The sequence below is a fragment of the Triturus cristatus genome, chromosome 9, assembly GCF_964204655.1.
Source record: "Triturus cristatus chromosome 9, aTriCri1.1, whole genome shotgun sequence".
Classification (NCBI taxonomy): Eukaryota; Metazoa; Chordata; class Amphibia; order Caudata; family Salamandridae; genus Triturus; species Triturus cristatus.
Window position 1 is genome coordinate 1228027769 of NC_140592.1, and position 18171 is coordinate 1228045939.

At 43.6% G+C, this 18171-nt stretch overlaps 1 protein-coding gene across 4 annotated transcripts in view; it reads right to left on the reverse strand.

The window, feature by feature from the left end:
- RYR3 (ryanodine receptor 3) overlaps window positions 1-18171 on the reverse strand; it is a 2047168-nt gene that overhangs the window by 1474457 nt on the left and 554540 nt on the right. For all 4 annotated transcript variants that reach the window (XM_085627314.1, XM_085627313.1, XM_085627312.1 and 1 more), the window contains one exon: window positions 10829-10934. In XM_085627314.1, the coding sequence (XP_085483440.1) occupies window positions 10829-10934 (106 nt within the window). The remainder of the gene's footprint in view (window positions 1-10828; window positions 10935-18171) is intronic.

The following is an 18171-nucleotide window of genomic DNA, read 5'->3' on the forward strand; positions in this document are numbered from 1 at the left end:
TCAATTTGTTGCAGAACCTAGAGCTCACTGCAATAAAATTTCTGTGAGTGGATTGTTATTGAAAATTTTCCATAGAAAACGATGGTGAAAAGTCTACCACTCTATCATGACGCGTTAATCCAATTTGTCGGTTTTTTCAAAATGGCTGCCCATTATTTGAGATATAAGGTATAACTGTTTATATGCCCATGTGTGGTAGCATTTTATATGTTTTTAGGGACGGGAAAGTCAAAAATAACATCAAAAATTGTTTCTGATGACCATAATATCAAATAATCGTGGAATATGTCAGATAGACAAAGTTTGTATAATTTTTTCGTTGACTTATATGACAAAGTGTGAAGGAACGTAAATATTTCAATTAACTTTTGAAATAAAAAGTTTGCTATTGTTTGTGTTTTGTTTTGTAACTTTGTTGTTATTATTTGTTTTTTGTTAATCAAAAATGTTTCATTTATGTGTTACAGGTTCTTGCGAGTTGCTGTGAGATACAGTGAAAATGGACGTAGAAAAGTGTTTAATTTGTGATGTGGTGTTTCAAGAAGATGACGATGTATCTGTACTCACTGAAAGAGGAGTGACTGGAATTCAAAAAACATGCAAGGAGAGAAAAATATCTAAGTTTCACGTTTGTGTTGGGCAGAAAGTTCACAAGAAATGTAGAGCGCGTTTTGTTAACTTGAAAACTCTGTTCCAGGAGAAAGAATCAGATCCCACAACTTCTCGTGTTCTACGGTTGTGGTACTGAGTTAAGTTGATACTTCAGGGAGAGGAAAGAAAAAAAATGCGTAGTTTAATGCACGAACAGTTGAATTCAAATCATCAGTTTTACAAAAAAGCAACAAACGCAATGATGAATGGGGAGACAAAGTTAAGAGACGTATCCAAAATGTGTCTGATTTACATGCTGTAGATGCATGCTACCACAAACAGTGTTACGTCAATTTTTATACTGGGAAATTCATTCCCGGGCAGTTCGCCAGGAAACTTTTCTTCAAGTAGTTAAATACATGGAGGCAAATGATGAAGAACAAACTACTGTTAAAGAACTTGTTAATAAAATGCGAGAATTACTGCCAGAAGATAGCGAACCATACAGTTTGAAGTATATGAAACAAAAACTCAAAGAGCATTTGGAAGATGAAATCTTCATAGGAACAGTTGCAGGGACTGCTGATGTTGTTACTTTTAAAATTACAGCTGCTCATGTATTGCAAGAGTACTACAGTCATAGCCATGAAGATGTTGAAGAGGATCGAAACAATCTTCTTATGGCAGCTGCTGAAATAATAAGAAATGATATTAAAGACATCCCTGTAGAACCAGAAACATATCCACCCATTGAAAACATGAGAAGTGTGGACTATAATGTGAGCTATATTCCGGATTCGTTAAGGCTCTTATTATCAGTTTTTGTTACTGATAAAACCAACAGAGAGAGAAAAGTAGCTTCTATTGGACATGCAATTATGCAAGCTGTGCGCCCACGAGTCTTAGTTGCACCGTTGCAGTTAGGGCTGGCAGTTCAATTACATGACAACACAAGCTCGAGATTTGTAGTTGAAGCAGTAAATCATATGGGATTCTGCAGCTCCTATTCAGAAGTTCTTCGTTTTGAACGTTCAGCTGCAGCAGAAAGAGGAAATACTATACCTGTTTTTGTGGAACCTTCTGAAAGTCCTCCGAAATTCAGTGAAGCATCCAGCAAGGGAGCAACATGTTACTATGACCAGTTCAAGAATTGAACGCGATAAAGTACTGGTATATGTAGAACAGCTCAATGTTTTTGAGCGAGACAGCAACCTGCGTAACATTGTCACGGGTGTTACTTATGGCAGTGATGAAAACAAGTTACTTACCTGTAACTGTAGTTCTCCAGTATTGGAGCTTTCATAGATTCACATGCCTGAATCATTCCCCTTCGTCAAGACGGGAGTCTCCAGTACATAACAAAGCATTGCTTAGTAGCATACCAGACTGAAAAAAGGCCTAGGCCCATTTTCCTTTGCAATCCATAACCTTCGTTATGTAAAAAAGGACTAAACTTGTCTCTGAACCAATCAGAACCTCTCACCCTCTAGAACCCTCCTGAGAGAACCTTCTGCCCCTCAGATTTTCGTGCACTTGTGCCATAACGTTCTGCGTGCTAAATCCGAGGTGAGCCTCTCAGGGGAGGAGGGTGGGTTGCATGTGAATCTATGAAAGCTCCAATACTGGAGAACAACATTTACAGGTAAGTAACTTGTTTTCTTACTCCAGTTTTGGAGCCTACATAGATTCACATGCCTGAATCAGAATAGCGAGCAGTAGATAAATGCACATTTTTTGTTACCCATATCCTGAAACGAGGAAACATATATAGTGTGATAAAAACGGTATATCTAAACCAAAATACACACATCAAAAATACTTTGCAAAATTGCATCAAATACAATAAATAACATTAAAATGTGCAAATGTACACAAAAAAGGAAGGAGGGATGGTAAAGAAGGCTCACCATTACTGGATAAGGTTCCTCAGCACCGCTTCTCCCACCGCCACATCTCTTCCTGTGGCCGTATCCAAGCAGTAATGCCTGGTGAAGGTGTGCGTACTCGTCCAGGTCGCCGCCCTGCAGATATCCTGGATTGGCACACCCGCAATTAAAGCAGTAGAGGTGGACACTGCTCTTGCAGAATGGGCACGGACTCGTGCATTCATAGGTCGCCCAGCTGCCTGATGACAATACTCTATCGCACTGGAAATCCATCTGGCAATTCCCCTTTTTGACAAAGGGAAACCCTTCCTGGGTGCGCTGAAGGCAACAAAAAGCTGTGAAGACTTGCGGAAAGGCTTAGTTTTTTGCAAATAGAACTTTAGACAGCGTTGGACATCCAGCGAGTGGAGAGCCCTTTCCGCCACTGTTGTTGGTTGAGGAAAAAATCGTTTGAGAATTAATCGCTCATTTAAATGAAAATCAGTTGGTACCTTAGGAATGAATTTTCGATTAGTCCTGAGTATCATTCTGTCCTCTTTGAATTGCAAGAAAGGCTCCTGGACCGTGAGAGCCTGAATTTCCCCCACTCTCCTGGCTGAAGTGAGCGCAATGAGAAGCGCAACTTTCCACGATAGGAATATCAGATCTGCCTTGTGTATTGGCTCGAAGGGCTGTTTCATTAACTGGAAAAGAACAATGTTCAATTGTCAGAGAGGTGGTGGAGGTTTTATTGGAGGGAAAACCCAGAACAATCCCTTCATAAATTGTTTGATGACTCTAGCGGACCACAAAGATGGACCAGAGGCAGTCCTTCTGTAGCGTGATATTGCGGCTAGATGTACCTTTATCGATGCATGAGGCAAACCGGACTTTGCCAAAAGCAAGATGTATGGAACAATCTTGTTGTGTTGTCTGTTCTTATTAACACGGCTGCACCTTGAATCCTTGGTAGGAACGCCAACAATGCTAAGCGGACGGCTCTGAGCTCCAAGAGGTTGGTATGCAATTGCTGCTCGTTCAATTTCCAGCGACCGCTGACTTGCAGGTCCTGAAGGAAAGCTCCCCAGCCTTCCAAGGACGCATCTGTCGTAACCACTAATGGGGCTGGTTGAGTCAGGAAAGAAAGGCCCTGCGAGAAGCTCCATTTCCGGGTCCACCATGTTGCCGCGTGGATCATGGTCCGCGTTACCCTGAGTAAATCGTCGAAGGATCCTGTCGCTTGATGCCATTGAAGATCTAGCTGCTCTTGCAACGGACGCATCCTTAGCCTGCAGAAAGGTACGAGGGTAATGCAAGATGACATCGTTCCCAGCAATGACTTGTACTTGCGTACTGAAAGAGACTTTCTTTTTATAAAAGCCTGGGATAGATATATTATTCCCAGCTGTCTTTCCTTGGAGGGGAACGCTTTGTTTACCTCTGTATCTAGAATTGCTCCCAAGAAGGTGATATTTCTTGTCAGCTGAAGAGTTGACTTCTCTTCGTTTAAAGTCAGACCCAATCTGGCAAACAGTTCCACGCAAGCCCTTGTTGACGACCGGGCCGACGCTGCTGATGGTGCTTTGACTAACCAGTCGTCGAGGTAAGGAAATACTTGGTGTTTCTGCTTCCTTAGAACCGCTGCCACTGGAGCCAGGCATTTCGTAAAAATTCTCGGGGCTGATTTCAGGCCAAAAGGCAGTACCCTGAATTGGTAGTGTTCTCCGGCCTCCATGAAACAAAGGTACTGCCTGTGGGAAGGATAGATTGGGATATGAAAGTACGCATCCCGTAGGTCCAATTTGGTCATATGATCTCCTGGGTTTAATAGCAGCAGAATATCTTGGAGGGAAATCATTCTGAAGGATTGTTCCTTGAGGTAAGTATTTAGGGATCTGAGGTCCAAAATAGGGCGCCATTGGAGAACATTTTTCTTGAATAGGAAAAACCAGGAGAATTCGGTACCGGTTCTATTGCTCCCTTTCGGAGCATTGTCCGAATTTCTTGATGCGTCTGATGCAAATATTTGACCTCTTTGTGTCTTGGGGGTGTACAAGGGGGGGTTTTCAGAAGCTCTAGAGTATGTCTGAATTGTATTATGTTGAGGACCCATTGGTCCGTAGTTATTTGCTGCCAATCTTGAAGATGATAAGAAATTCTTCCACCCAGGGGAACATGTGACATAAGAGGAATAGGTGTAGCCAGAGTTAGAAAGTTGTCATTGTCGCCGGGTGTTGTCTTTCCCCTGACGACCTCCTTGACCTCTAGGAATAGATTTCGAGTAACCTCCTGTTTGTCGCTGCGAATACTGTTGACGGTATGGCTGAGATGAGGTGGAGTAAGAAGTATACCGGCCTTGTTGGTAACCCCCTCTATAGGAGGATTGGCCCCTACCTCTTGAGCCTCGAAAAGGAACTTTCCTATATTGCAATGTTCCCAGAGATTTCGCTGTTTCTGTATCTTTTTTGATACTCTGCAAGGCCTTGTCAATGTGCTTCCCGAACAAATCTTCTGCAAGGTCCAAGATCTTATTCTGGACTTCGGGCCTAAAAGCTGTCACTCTTAGCCATCCTTGTCGGCGCAAAACAGTCGCTCCACCCAAAGATCTGAAGGCCGTGGTCGCAATGTCCATTGCGCAATCTATGACTTCAGTCGAAGTCCTTTCACCTTCTTGGAGGATTTTCCTGGCTTCCTGTCTGTCAGCCTCAGGAATGCTGTCTATGTAAGGCGATAGGTCGCACCACATTTGCCTATCATACCTGCCCAGGATGGCCAGGGCATTCGCAGCCTTAACTAGAAGGGCAGACATGGACGAAAATCTCTTCCCCGCATTGTCCAAGTGCCTACCCTCTCGGTCGGGAGGCGTTGAGATTGAAGCTGACGGATTCCTCGATTTTTGCTGAGCCGCTTGAGTTATAACTGAGTCTGGCTTGGGTGGCCTAGTAGACGAGCAGGAGCATCCGAGGGCGCTTTATATTTCTTGTCCAGCCTGGCGAGTACTGGAGTAACCGTTGCCGGCGTCTCCATGACCTTGAGACCTTCTTCCCATAGATGACTAACAATCGGGAGAGATCGAACTGTCTTGCGAAACGGCTCCTTGAAATCATACAAGAAGCACTCTGTTTTGTCCGATAACATGTTGAGCGCAAATCTCTGTGCAGCTCTCTCCATAAGATTATGGAACCCCCCCGATGTCCTCCGGAGGAGAGTCGACAGGCCTCGGTGAAGGAGATGAAGGGGACGGAATGAGATAATCATCCCATTCTTTACTAGGGTCCGTTATCTCCCCCTCTTCCTGCTCCTCATCGTCAGAGCTGTCTGGAGCCGGCTGTGGTAATGGTGATATAGGCAAAGACACAGGTACCTCTTGTCTTCGCACCGGCGTACATGGAACAGAGTGTGAAGTAGTCACTGGTATCCTTTGGGAATGAGGTAAAGGATGCCTCCTTTTATAGTCATCCAACATAAACTGCAAATCCGTCAGCAGTGAAGATGGAACGCTCACCATTTCTTCCTGATAGTGTTGCTGGGGACGGTCTTGAAATCCCCCATAATCATCCTCCCAGTCATCTTCCTGACATTTAATATGTAATTGCGAGGGGCTACTGGCGTAGCCAAAAGGACCATCATTATCCTCCTCCTGCGAGTCTTCTTCCTCTAACAAGTGGGATGGAACCAGAGGTGTTACCTTGCTTGGAGATGTAATATCTGGGGTAATCCTCCTTTTCCTGGTAAAATCGCCGACGAAACCGTCGTCGCCGCTGCTGCCGTCGACGCTGCCATCACCGTTGTCGTCGTTGTCGATCCTGTTGTCACTGTCGTCGATGATCCCGTCGACGACGTAGTCGTGGTCGTCGTCGATGTCGCCGTCGTCTACACTCTCGTCGTCGACACTGCCGTCGACTACGCCATCGTTGATGAGGGTATAGGTTTAATAGTGATCTTTAGCTCACTTTTCTTCGTCGACGACGCTACTTTCTTCATCGACGATCCCGTCGATGACGTAGATTTTCCTAATTTCTCCCCAGGAGATGTAGAGGCTTGCTTTTGAAGTGAATGTTTAATTTTAAGGGGTGATTTTGAAGGCTCTGAACTCGTCTTTTTTTAATGTTTTACCCCTGAAGCATGACCCTTGCTCTCCTTTTCTATAGTTTGAGGAGATTTTGAGGTACTGCGCTCTGAAGACCCAATCGTGATCTTTTTAAGAGCCTTCGCAGGTCTTTCCCCTGAGGTATGAGCCTGAGGAGATCTACTTCTTTTTTGAGATCTCCTTGAAGTTGTTGATGCCTCATGACTGTCACTAGACACGACGTCCTTCCTGGTCTTAAGTTTTTGGAGCTAAATTAACAGTCTACCTTCACGATCCCTAAGTGTTTTATTAGAAAAGGTACGACATACCTTACATTCCTTCGCCTGATGGTGTGGGTAAAGGCAGTATATGCAATCTTTATGAGGGTCGTATGTATATAACCTTTTCTTTGAACAGGTGGTGCAGGCTCTAAATAAACCCTTCTTCTCCTTGTCAGCCATTCTCCAGAAGTTGATGATGAAAAATCAGTTGAATAAACTCTTCAATCTAGAACCAATCTAGAACCAAACTGTAGAATTTGAGCAGAGCTCAAAGGAGACTCCCTAGCACAACGTGCGGTAGAAAATCTGAGGGCAGAAGGTTCTCTCAGGAGGGTTCTAGAGGGTGAGAGGTTCTGATTGGTTCAGAGACAAGTTTAGTCCTTTTTTACATAACGAAGGTTATGGGTTGCAAAGGAAAATGGGCCTAGGCCTTTTTTCAGTCTGGTATACTACTAAGCAATAATTTTTTATGTACCGGAGACTCCCGTCTCGACGACGGGGAATGATTCACGAATGTGAATCTATGAAAGCTCCAATACTGGAGTAAGTTAATCCTGAACTTGCAGAAGAAATTGTCATCTCATTAAGAATCATTAAGAATCATCTCATTAAGAATTCTATTTCCAGATAAAAGAGTCTCTGAGTTCTCTTTCAGAAAAAGCAACCAGGTGAAGGTAATGAAATCAGTTCAATCTGTTAAATTGAAAGAAGAAACCTTTGTTATGGCTCCTGAACTATTGTTTCAGCGCTTGTTGCTTTGTGCTCAGACTAGTAGCGTGGATTTGAAGGAGGTGTTTCGTTATGAGCTTTGCTCATACCCAGCTAGTTTATTCAATAAGCATGGACATATGAGGGAATCTGGGAAGTCCCAGCTTGCCAATTATATTAAAGAGCAAGTACCAGCCGTTGCTAACATGCCTAAAAATATGCAGTTTGTCATTGATGGTGGGTGGTTACTACATCGCCTTCCTTGGAGTCCGAATCAGACATTCCATGAGCTGCTTTGTGCCTATGAGAGATATGTGCTAACAAAGTATGGCCAAGCAATAATAGTATTCGACGGATATGGAGATACATTTTCTACAAAATCGGAAGCCCATCTAAAAAGAAACAGAGGTATTGTTGGACCTAAAGTAAATTTCATAACTTCTACCTCCATCTCCATCCAGAAACAATTATTTCTGAGTAATAATGAAAATAAACAAGCCTTCATTGATCAATTATCGCAAAAGTTACCAGAAGCTGGGTGTAAAACAAAGCAAGCTCATAGTGATGCAGACTTCATGGTCGTTTTTGAGGCTATTGAGTCGGCCAAAACTCATCCTACAGCCATTGTTGGTGAGGAAACCGATCTTCTCATACCACTCCTTCATCATTTTCAAGAAAACCAATTTGATATTTTCTTTTGCCCAGAACCTAAGAAATCTTCCAAAAACAGAACTGTGTATGATATTAGGAAATTAGCAAAAGCTTTAGGTAATGACGTCTGCTCTCACATCTTATTTGCTCATGGCGCATTTGGATTAGGAAAACGTGACTCCATAAAGTTGCTAAGAAAATCAGGCAGATTCAAAGAAAGTGCTGCCGTATTCCAAACTTCACAAAAATCAACAGAAGAAATTGAAAATGCTGGTCTTAATGCTATTATAGAGTTGTATGGAGGAATAACAGGAGAGAGCACACTACCTGATATGAGACTTCGAACTTTCACTTCAAAGGCAACAAAATCAACAATACATGTGAAACCGGAAGTCTTGCCTCCTACAGAGGATGCCTGCAAATTTCATTCACTCAGAGTATATCATCAGGTGCAGCAGTGGATGGGTATTCATATGGATCCATTACAGTGGGGATTTGAAGTGAAAGATGGAAGATTGGCTCCCATTAGAATGAGTCAAGCACCAGCACCAGATCATTTATTAAAATGTATGAAATGTGGCTGTAGCAAGAGTCAATGTGCGACTCTGCAATATATATGCAAAAGACAGGGAATAGTGTGCACAGATGCGTGCACAGATTGTCGAGGAATAAGCTGTTGCAATTTCATGGAAGTGGACATGAACAATGATTGAAATCATACTATTCTTATACTGAGGACTGCTGTTATCTCTTTAACAATTTTCATTTGTCAGTGTCATATTGAGAAGTGCTATATTATCTAGTTGAAATTTGTTTATCCTTTTCAAATGATGTTAAAAAAATGTAAATACAAAATAATGTCAAAACTATGTTTGGCATATTAACATATAATTATCATTGTTTATTATATTAATCCCAATTTGATGTTATAGTCATCAGAAACAATTATTTGATGTTATTTTTGACTTTCCCATCCCTAAAAACATATAAAATGATACCACACATGGGCATATAAACAGTTATACCCTATATCTCAAATAATGGGCAGCCATTTTGAAAAATCCGACATATTGGATTAACGCGTCATGATAGAGTGGTAGACTTTTCACCATCGTTTTCTACGGAATATTTTCAATAACAATCCACTCACAGAAATTGTATTGCAATTAGTTCTAGGTTAGCCCATTTTTTGAACTAATTTGACTAGACTATTAAGACGATGACCCCATTTCACATGCAGTGCAGTGTATGTTTCATATGGAGCTTTGAAAAAATGTATTCATATCGTCATTGAACCTCATTGCCAGTGACCCAGTTAGTTGCGATGTTTACAGTAACTCAAGTTAGGGCACACATCGCAGTTATGGGTTTTGGGATAAACATCGGCAGATCCAATCTACTAATATTTATCGGGGAGAAAATGCCCAGTATTTACTGGAACATGTGCAGTAACCCGAAACATCTGCACGTTATTCCCCAAAAACTAGTAATTGGGTGATACTTATAGCAACTGATAGATTCCAACCCAGCGGAGTCGGATTTTATCAGGCCCAATTACCATCTCCCCATGACCAGGCCGCTTGCAATGAGGGTCCATCGTGGGCCTGTGCAAGGGCGCCAGAACCCTCCACATAGTGACACGTTTAGACTCAAATGTAAGTACTAGTTGTAACTGGAGAAATGTACACAGACAGCTCAGAAGTGAGAGGAAGTCTGAGAGGCCTACAGAAGTGCGGTGAGCCACGCTTCTCAAACGCAGGCGGCTACACCGGGGCATTCAGTTAACGAGTGAATCAAACAGGCCCTCATTACGACTTAAGGGCTGAATTCCGATCCATTTGCAAACAGGAGTTTTTACAGGGCCGGAATTACAGGTTGTATATGGTAATTATCACTCCCTCACAGTTTTCCCGATAAATTACATCAGGTGAAACCTGCTGAAATCTATTAAGGGAAAAGCCGGGGAAATAAGCAAAACGTGCAGAATTCGGTGTGTTAAAAACTGATTTTGCATCATATGCCTAGTTTTCCCGTTGATGGGAACAGGATGTATTTACTACACGTGGTAAAGACCTTACCCTAGGGCATGGTCTCACTACAACACAAGACATATATTACTCCTGAAGAACCTGCTTTTTAGGTGTATTGTATTGATTTTAATTACTAGTTCAATAAAGAATATCTATCTATCAAGTCAAGTCACCCTGGGGTAAGGGTATTTATCATTTATGGTAAATACCCCACTCTACTCTGGCAAAATTGTAATGGGGCCCTTAGCAATGTGTTTGTGAAGAAAACAAATTCAACACCCACAGACTCGGAATTAGCACACATTTTCTTACGGTTCGTGAGATGTCCCTCCTTTGGATGTCTGTTGATTTGAGAATTTGAACAGCTCTAACACGCTACCTCGGTAGCAAGGAAGTGGGACACCAGAGGGTTGCACAATTGTGCAGAACAGAAGTGAAAGTTATATCTTTTGAAATAAGAGTGATTGTGCTATCAATTATTGGGGAGTGGGGGGGGGAGGGGTTGCTTGTAACAAAAGTGAAGCAGTATCAGTAACTTGAAGACAGCCTGGAATATGTCCTGACAACCAGTACACCCTTTTGGAGCAGATTGAAAACGTTCACATGGCGCAGCCAGGCACTCCTGGAACCCACCTTCTTCAATGCTGCTGCCGGAGCAGGTGGGGTGCACGTTCCAGAGGGTCTGCATGAAGGACGCGTCCACCTGGATGTTTCCCATCCCGTTTGATATGGAGAGATGCTGGAAGAGAAAGGTAAATACGGTGCTGTCAGAGCCGGACTAACTCACAACGTCTCTGTACCATCCCAAGAACAGAAATGCGGAAGGGAAGCAGGGGTCTCGTCGACATTCGGGGAACCACATAAACTTTGCTCTCTAGTCTCTTCACTGTTTAAGGCCCACACCGGCAGGTGGCGACGAGCTCACAGGGCAATGAACGAAGAGATACCCGGATTCATAGGTGCCTCTGGGGGAGCGGTAGATTGGAACAGAGTCCGCTACAGGTCAATCAAGGAACCACTCTCGTCGTCTGACTGCCATGGACACAGGCCTATCAGAAACAAAGGTTTTTGCCCCGCTGGTTTAATTTTGAGTAAGACAACCCCAACTTCACCCCCAAATGCCCATGGTTTACGTTTGAGGGCTGGGTGGTCTCAGTGCCCATCAAACACAACAGATTATCTGTGAGGCGGGATCTTTCTGATCACCCCGACGCTGCTAAATCTATCCTTCAGTTAGGCACTGTACTGCACCTGCCCACAAAAGACCATAATATATAATGCCAATAAGGCTGAAACGTACCTGGGTTTGCTTGTGTTATCATTCGGTGGGATATATGGCCTACCAATTTGAGCTGATCTGCTCTTTTGTGCGAAGAATAGTTGACATAGCTTTGGTCCCCTGCTCTATCGCCACGTGCAAGGTTAAAACAATGGAATGGAATGCGACCCAAAGGAATTCCAAGATAATGGATCAAACGCACATTTTGGATATATAATTTCACATGTCATCTGCTTTTACCGTTTCAAGCTTGAATTAGTAAGGTATTCTTGCAGCTTAGGGCCTGGCTCTCTGTTTCCAGTCCCATTCTCTCTCCCTTAAGGGAGCACCGTTGTGGTGAAGATCAGAGGTCCTGTCAAATGTCCCACTCTAAAAGACTGATGCATCCTCCATGCACAATGTGACTGAATACACACCCGCCTGCACTCAGTCACCCTCCCAACATCACTGCCCCTCCTTTGAACAAAGGATACCTCCACTGTCTGCCAATGGAGTCCACATTACTATCATCAACACTCAAGGCATTTTTCTCTTAAAATATATTTCAGCTGTTGTTACCTTAGGGAGTTGGGAACCCACCTGAACTAGGCTAATCAACGCAATCAAATGGCTTGCGATTTTACTTGCCCACGTTTGCAAGCTGAAGTTCTCCCATGGGGCATATATCTCTCTAAAGCAGATACTGGAAGGATACGTTACTTACCTGTAATCCTAGTTCTCTTCCAGGGGTATACTCATCAAAGTCATAAGCACTGAATAGTCCCGCCCACGTGCGGGGACACCGGAGCAATAGCAAATTATATGCATATACCTACATATATTACCTAGTTATAGTTAGGACCACGTTTCCATAGGAAATCCGCAACATTCTATTGAATAACTTTGGCGCCGGGCGACGAATCCTCGCGAATTTTTCAAAATAGGTGGGGCGCTACGCTCCGCTCCTACCCTGAAAGTCTCGGGGGGATTCGTCAAGCGGGGGCTGAGATAAAAGGGGGGTCCCAAAACGCATTTTTCCCATGCATTTTTCCATAGGACCTTTAGACAGGGCTACAGCCCGAACGGCTGAACAGAATTACTAGAAATTTGGCAGAGAGGTAGTCCTCAGGTCAAGGAAGTGCCATTTGTAGGTTTGGTGTAAATCTGTTCAGTAGATTCTGAGAAAATAGCCTTTAAATCAATATATATATCTGAGCCAGCTTACGGTGCGCTTACGGTACGCTTACCGTACGCGTACGGTGGCGTGCGCGAGCGCGATTCTGATTGGCTCTTAGATCTAAGTAAACATTCGAATCGGCCGAAACCAGGAAGCGGCGGCCGCCATTTTCTCTCTCGCACTGAGAGTGATTTTTAAAATATAAAGCCCAAAAACATGTAAAGGGGCTGTTTAGACAGCTCCCACACACATAGCCATGTTGAGGGAGTCCCCAAAGATCCCCCAAGGCAAAAAACGGAATTTTTATTTTTTCGGTAATTTCGCCGATTACGCTTACCGTACGCGTACGGTAAAAAATTAAAAAAAAAAAAAATTATCCACACTCTCTCCACCCCGTGTGCAATTGTTGCCCGAAGGGCACCAATTGTGCATGGCTTATTACACATGAGATAAACTAAAATATTTAAAAAAAAATAATAAAAAAAAAAATTATCCACACTCTCTCCACCCCGTGTGCAAATGGTGCCCGAAGGGCACCATTTGTGCATGGCTTATGAAATATACGAAAAATTACAATATTACCTTTCAAAACGAAGTGCATCATATGTCCTCCATGTGCGCACGGTGCGCGAAGCGCATCGTGCGTACATGGCCCATCTAGCGTAACGAGGGCACGCGGTGCGCGTAGCGCACCGCGTGCCCACCGTGCGTGCACGGCACTAACTGCGTAAAGTGGGCGCGCGGTGTGCGAAGCGCACCGCGTGCTCACTGTGCGCGCACGGTGTGCGAAGCGCACCGTGCGCGCACGGAATGAACTGCGTTAAGTGGGCGCGCACGCCACAAATGGCGTAAAGTAACTTAGCATTTAAAAAACCATACAAATTCACTGAAAAAACCATAGGTTTCACACACGTTATAGTTAGAAATTAGCATTTAAAAAACCTTGCAAATTCACTGAAAAAACCATAGGTTTCACACATGTTATAGTTAGCGGAAATTTTACTGATAAAAAACCAATTAAATTCCCTGTTATAGTTAGTGCAGGCAACTATAACTCACGCGACCGCAATCTTCTGCTGATGACATATGTGTCTTTATGAAAAAAAAATATTTGTAATATATGTATAGCTAAAAATGTATGGAAGAAGACATGGGCAAATAAGTGTCTAAATACAGTATTAGCATCAGCAGAGGATTGCGGTCGCGTGAGTTATAGTTGCCTGCACTAACTATAACGGGGGAATTTCATTGGTTTTTTATCAGTAAAATTTCCGCTAACTATAACATGTGTGAAACCTATGGTTTTTTCAGAGAATATATATATATATATATATTCACTGAAAAAACCGTAGGTTTCACACACGTTATAGTTAGGAATTAGCATTTAAAAATCCTTGCAAATTCACTTAAAAAACCATAGGTTTCACACAAGTTATAGTTAGCTGTACATTTCACTCGTAAAAAACCAATGAAATTCCACGTTATAGTTAGATCAGGTAACTATAACTTGCGCCCCCGCAATGCACTGCTGATGACGTCACATATTACATCACTTATGACATGGTCAGTGACATCACTCATGACATCAATGATGACATCTGAAATGACACATTGTGCATTGCGGTTGCGCAAGTTATAGTTACCTGATCTAACTATAACGTGGAATTTCATTGGTTTTTTACGAGTGAAATGTACAGCTAACTATAACTTGTGTGAAACCTATGGTTTTTTAAGTGAATTTGCAAGGTTTTTTAAATGCTAATTCCTAACTATAACGTGTGTGAAACCTATGGCTTTTTCAGTGAATTTGTACGTTTTTTTAAATGCTAAGTTATGTATTTATTTTTAATTTTTGCGCGAACAGTGCGCTTCGCGCACCGTGCGCGCGCTGTGGGCACTCGGTGCGCTTCGCGCACCGAGCGCCCACGTTGCGCATTTAGTACCGTGCACGCCTCCCCATTTTTTACAAAATATCAATTGTTTTTTTCTCCCTTGGGGGTCCTTAGATTTATATATTAAATGTGATTGTTAATTCTTTTTATTTTTTTTCATTTTTTTTTACCGTACGCGTACGGTAAGCTTACCGTACGCGCACTCCGCGATTTTTTTTTAAAATTATTAAATTTATTTTTCATACTTTTTGGTCCTTCGTGAACCCCCTGACGAACGCTAGGGGGTCTGCAACTCTCTTCGTTGCCCCCTTTTCATGTTATCAACCTTTGTTTTTCAGTGCGAGAGACAGAAAATGGCGGCCGATACTTTCTGATTTCGACCGATTCGAATGTTTACAGTCATGTAACCACCAATCAGAATTGAGCTAGCGCACGGCACCGTACGCGTACGGTAAGCTTACCGTAAGCGCACGGAGCGCGCTTACAGATATATATATTGATTTAAATGCTATTTTCTCAGGACCTACTGAACAGATTTACACCAGACCTGCAAAAGGCACATCCCTGACCTGAGGACTACCTCTCTGCCCAATTTCAAGTAATTCTGTTCAGCCGTTCGGGCTGTAGCTCGGTCTAAAGGTCCTATGGGAAAATGCATGGGGAAAACGCGTTTTGGGACCCCCCTTTTTTATCAGCCCCCGCTTGACGAATCCCCCCGAGACTTTCAGGGTAGGAGCGGAGCGTAGCGCCCCATTAGTTTTGAAAAATTCGCGAGGATTCGTCAACCGGCGCCAAAGTTATTCTAAATAGAATGTTGCGGATTTCCTATGGAAACACGGTCCTAACTATAACTATCTACTGGCGACCGCCAGTAGATAATAAATACACACATATATCGGTAATATGCATATATACATATGCAGCCTAAGACCATATCACTAGGCTCAAATATGCCAATATTGCATTGTACATTTTTTACATTTGAAATAATAAAGAAAACAAACATCATGATATTTTCATGATGCAGAGCAAAAACTGTTTTCAGTTTGTTTGAAAACACAGCCTTTATTTTCAAAGGTAAACAGGCAAGATCATAGAGGCAGATTAGCCTAAAGAGGCTGCATACAGAACAGTTGGAAAAAACTGTCACTGTGCCTTTAAGATCTCCAGGAACCTCCAGGCTCCCATCATGCCCCACAGGTGACAGTTAGGTCAGTTCTTTTGGACGGTGTATAACAGGTTAAGCACAGCATGGGTAAGAGATACATATTTATGTACCTGGTATTCGTCCGGGGAGGAGGGAGGGTTGCTTATGACTTTGATGAGTATACCCCTGGAAGAGAACTAGGATTACAGGTAAGTAACTTATCCTTCTCTTCCAGGGGATACTCATCAATAGTCATAAGCACTGAATGAAGTAGCAAGCCCATCCCTATACCCTGCGGACGAATACCAGCACATCATAACCTGTTAACAAAACATGTATTACCAAAACAAGTTTCTCAAGGATGCTTGTCCAAACCGAGCATCTGCATGAGTGTCAGAATCAAGGAAGTGATGGCATGCGAAAGTGTGAACCGAACGCCATGTGGCTGCTTTACATAGTTCCTGAATCTGTAAATTCTAAGCATCGCTATCGTAGCGTCTTTGCCCCCTGTAGAATGAGCCCTCGGCTTGCCCGGGAGCTGCTTGTGTGCCAGCTGATAAGATAACATGATACATGACACTATCCATCTAGCAATGGACCTTGTTTTTTAAAGGCAGAAAAACCAGTGTTCAATAGTCCATAATTAACAAAAAGCCGGGCCACCTTTCGTACACTCTTTGTTTTATCTAGATAACATTTTAACACTCTTTTCAGATCTAGAGAGTGCAAACCTCTCTCAGCAGGTGTGACTGGGTTCGTAAAGAAAGTAGGAAGAGTGATTGACTGGTTGATGTGAAACTCCGAGACCACCTTAGGAAGGAACCTCGGGTGAGTTCTTAGCACCACTCTGTTCGCATGGAAATCGAGATAAGGCTCTGTAGAGGACAAAGCTTGTATCTCGCTTACCCTGCGAGCAGGAGCAGAAGTGATTACCATGAGAAATGCAGTCTTCCATGAAAGATGTTGAAGGGAGGCTTTGTGGATAGGTTCGAATGGGGGACGCATTAACTTAGAGAGGACCACATTAAGCTCCCAGGAAGGGGATGGAGACCTAACAGGTGGGTAGACCTTTTTTAGACCCTCCAGGAAGTCCTTAACAAGTGGCATTTGAAAGAAAGAAGCCTGAGTGGGGGACTTTCTATATGCTGTAATCGCTGCCAGGTGCACCTTTATGGAGGAATATTGCAAACCTGCTTTGGCCAAATACAGTAAGTAGGGTAACAGTACCTGTTCCTGACCTCAAATAGGGTCATGACCCTCAGCAGTACACCACATGTAAAAACGCTTCCACTTAAAAGCGTAAGACTTTCTCGTAGAAGGTATCCGTGCCTCCTTCAAGAGCTGCATGCAGTCTTGAGAGAGACCTAAATGTTCATATTGGATGAACTCAGGAGACATGCTGCTAACCTCAGGGACGGCAGATTGGGATGGAACACCTTGCCACTCGCCTTGGTCAGCAGATCCGGATGACATGGCAACCTTCTGTGCTGTACTTTGGACAGATGAAGAAGGTCCGGATACCACCACTGGCGAGGCCACTCTGATGCAATTAGAATCATCTCTGTCTTGGATTCGTACAGTTTGTTGATGACCAGGGGAATGAGGGGGACTGGTGGAAAGGCATAGAGTAATATCTCTGACCAGTCTATCAACAGAGCATTCCCCTCGGAGCCTGGTTGAGGGTATCTGGAGACGAAGATGCAGCATTTTGCGTTTTCTGCGTCCGCCAAGAGATCTATGTCTGGTGTTCCCCAGCTGCAAAAGATGTTTTGCGCAACTTCTTGTTTCAGCACCCAGTCGTGCGCTTCTGTGAAATGCCTGCTTAGGCCATCTGCCTGGACGTTGAGGACGCCTGGTAGGTGAATCGCGGAGATCTTCATGTCTCGTGCCAGAAGCCACTTCCAAATCGCTTGCGCGTCCAGAGACAGGGGTCTGGACCTGGTGCCCCCCTGCTTGTTCAGGTAATACATCGTTGTTGTATTGTCCGTCTGAACAAGCAAAGCTGTTGACATGATGAATGGAAAGAACGCCTTGAGAGCCAGAAGCACTGCTCTGAGCTCCAGTATGTTTATGTGGTACAGTTGTTCTCTTTCTGACCACATTCCCTGTATCTGTAGGGACCCCAAGTGAGCGCCCAATACCTGAAGACACGCGTCCGCACCAGAGTCTGTTCGGGAAGCTCCTCGTGAAAGGGAACTCCTATCAGAAGATGAACCCATTGCATCCACCATCTGATGGAAAGCTGGACAAACAGAGGCAAGGTTACAGTGACCTCCCAGCGAATGAAGATTTGAGACCATCCTCCAGAGTTTGCTGCAGATGTCTCATGTGAAGTCTGGCGTTTTGGACCAGAAAAATGCAAGCGGCCATCGAACCCAGTAGAGAAGAGATCTGTCTGGCCGTGGGATGAGGTATCCTCAGGAGGGTCTGACACTTGTGGAGAATGGATGATAGTCTCTCCTCCGAAGGAAACGCTTTTGCGTTTACTGTATCCAGAGTTGC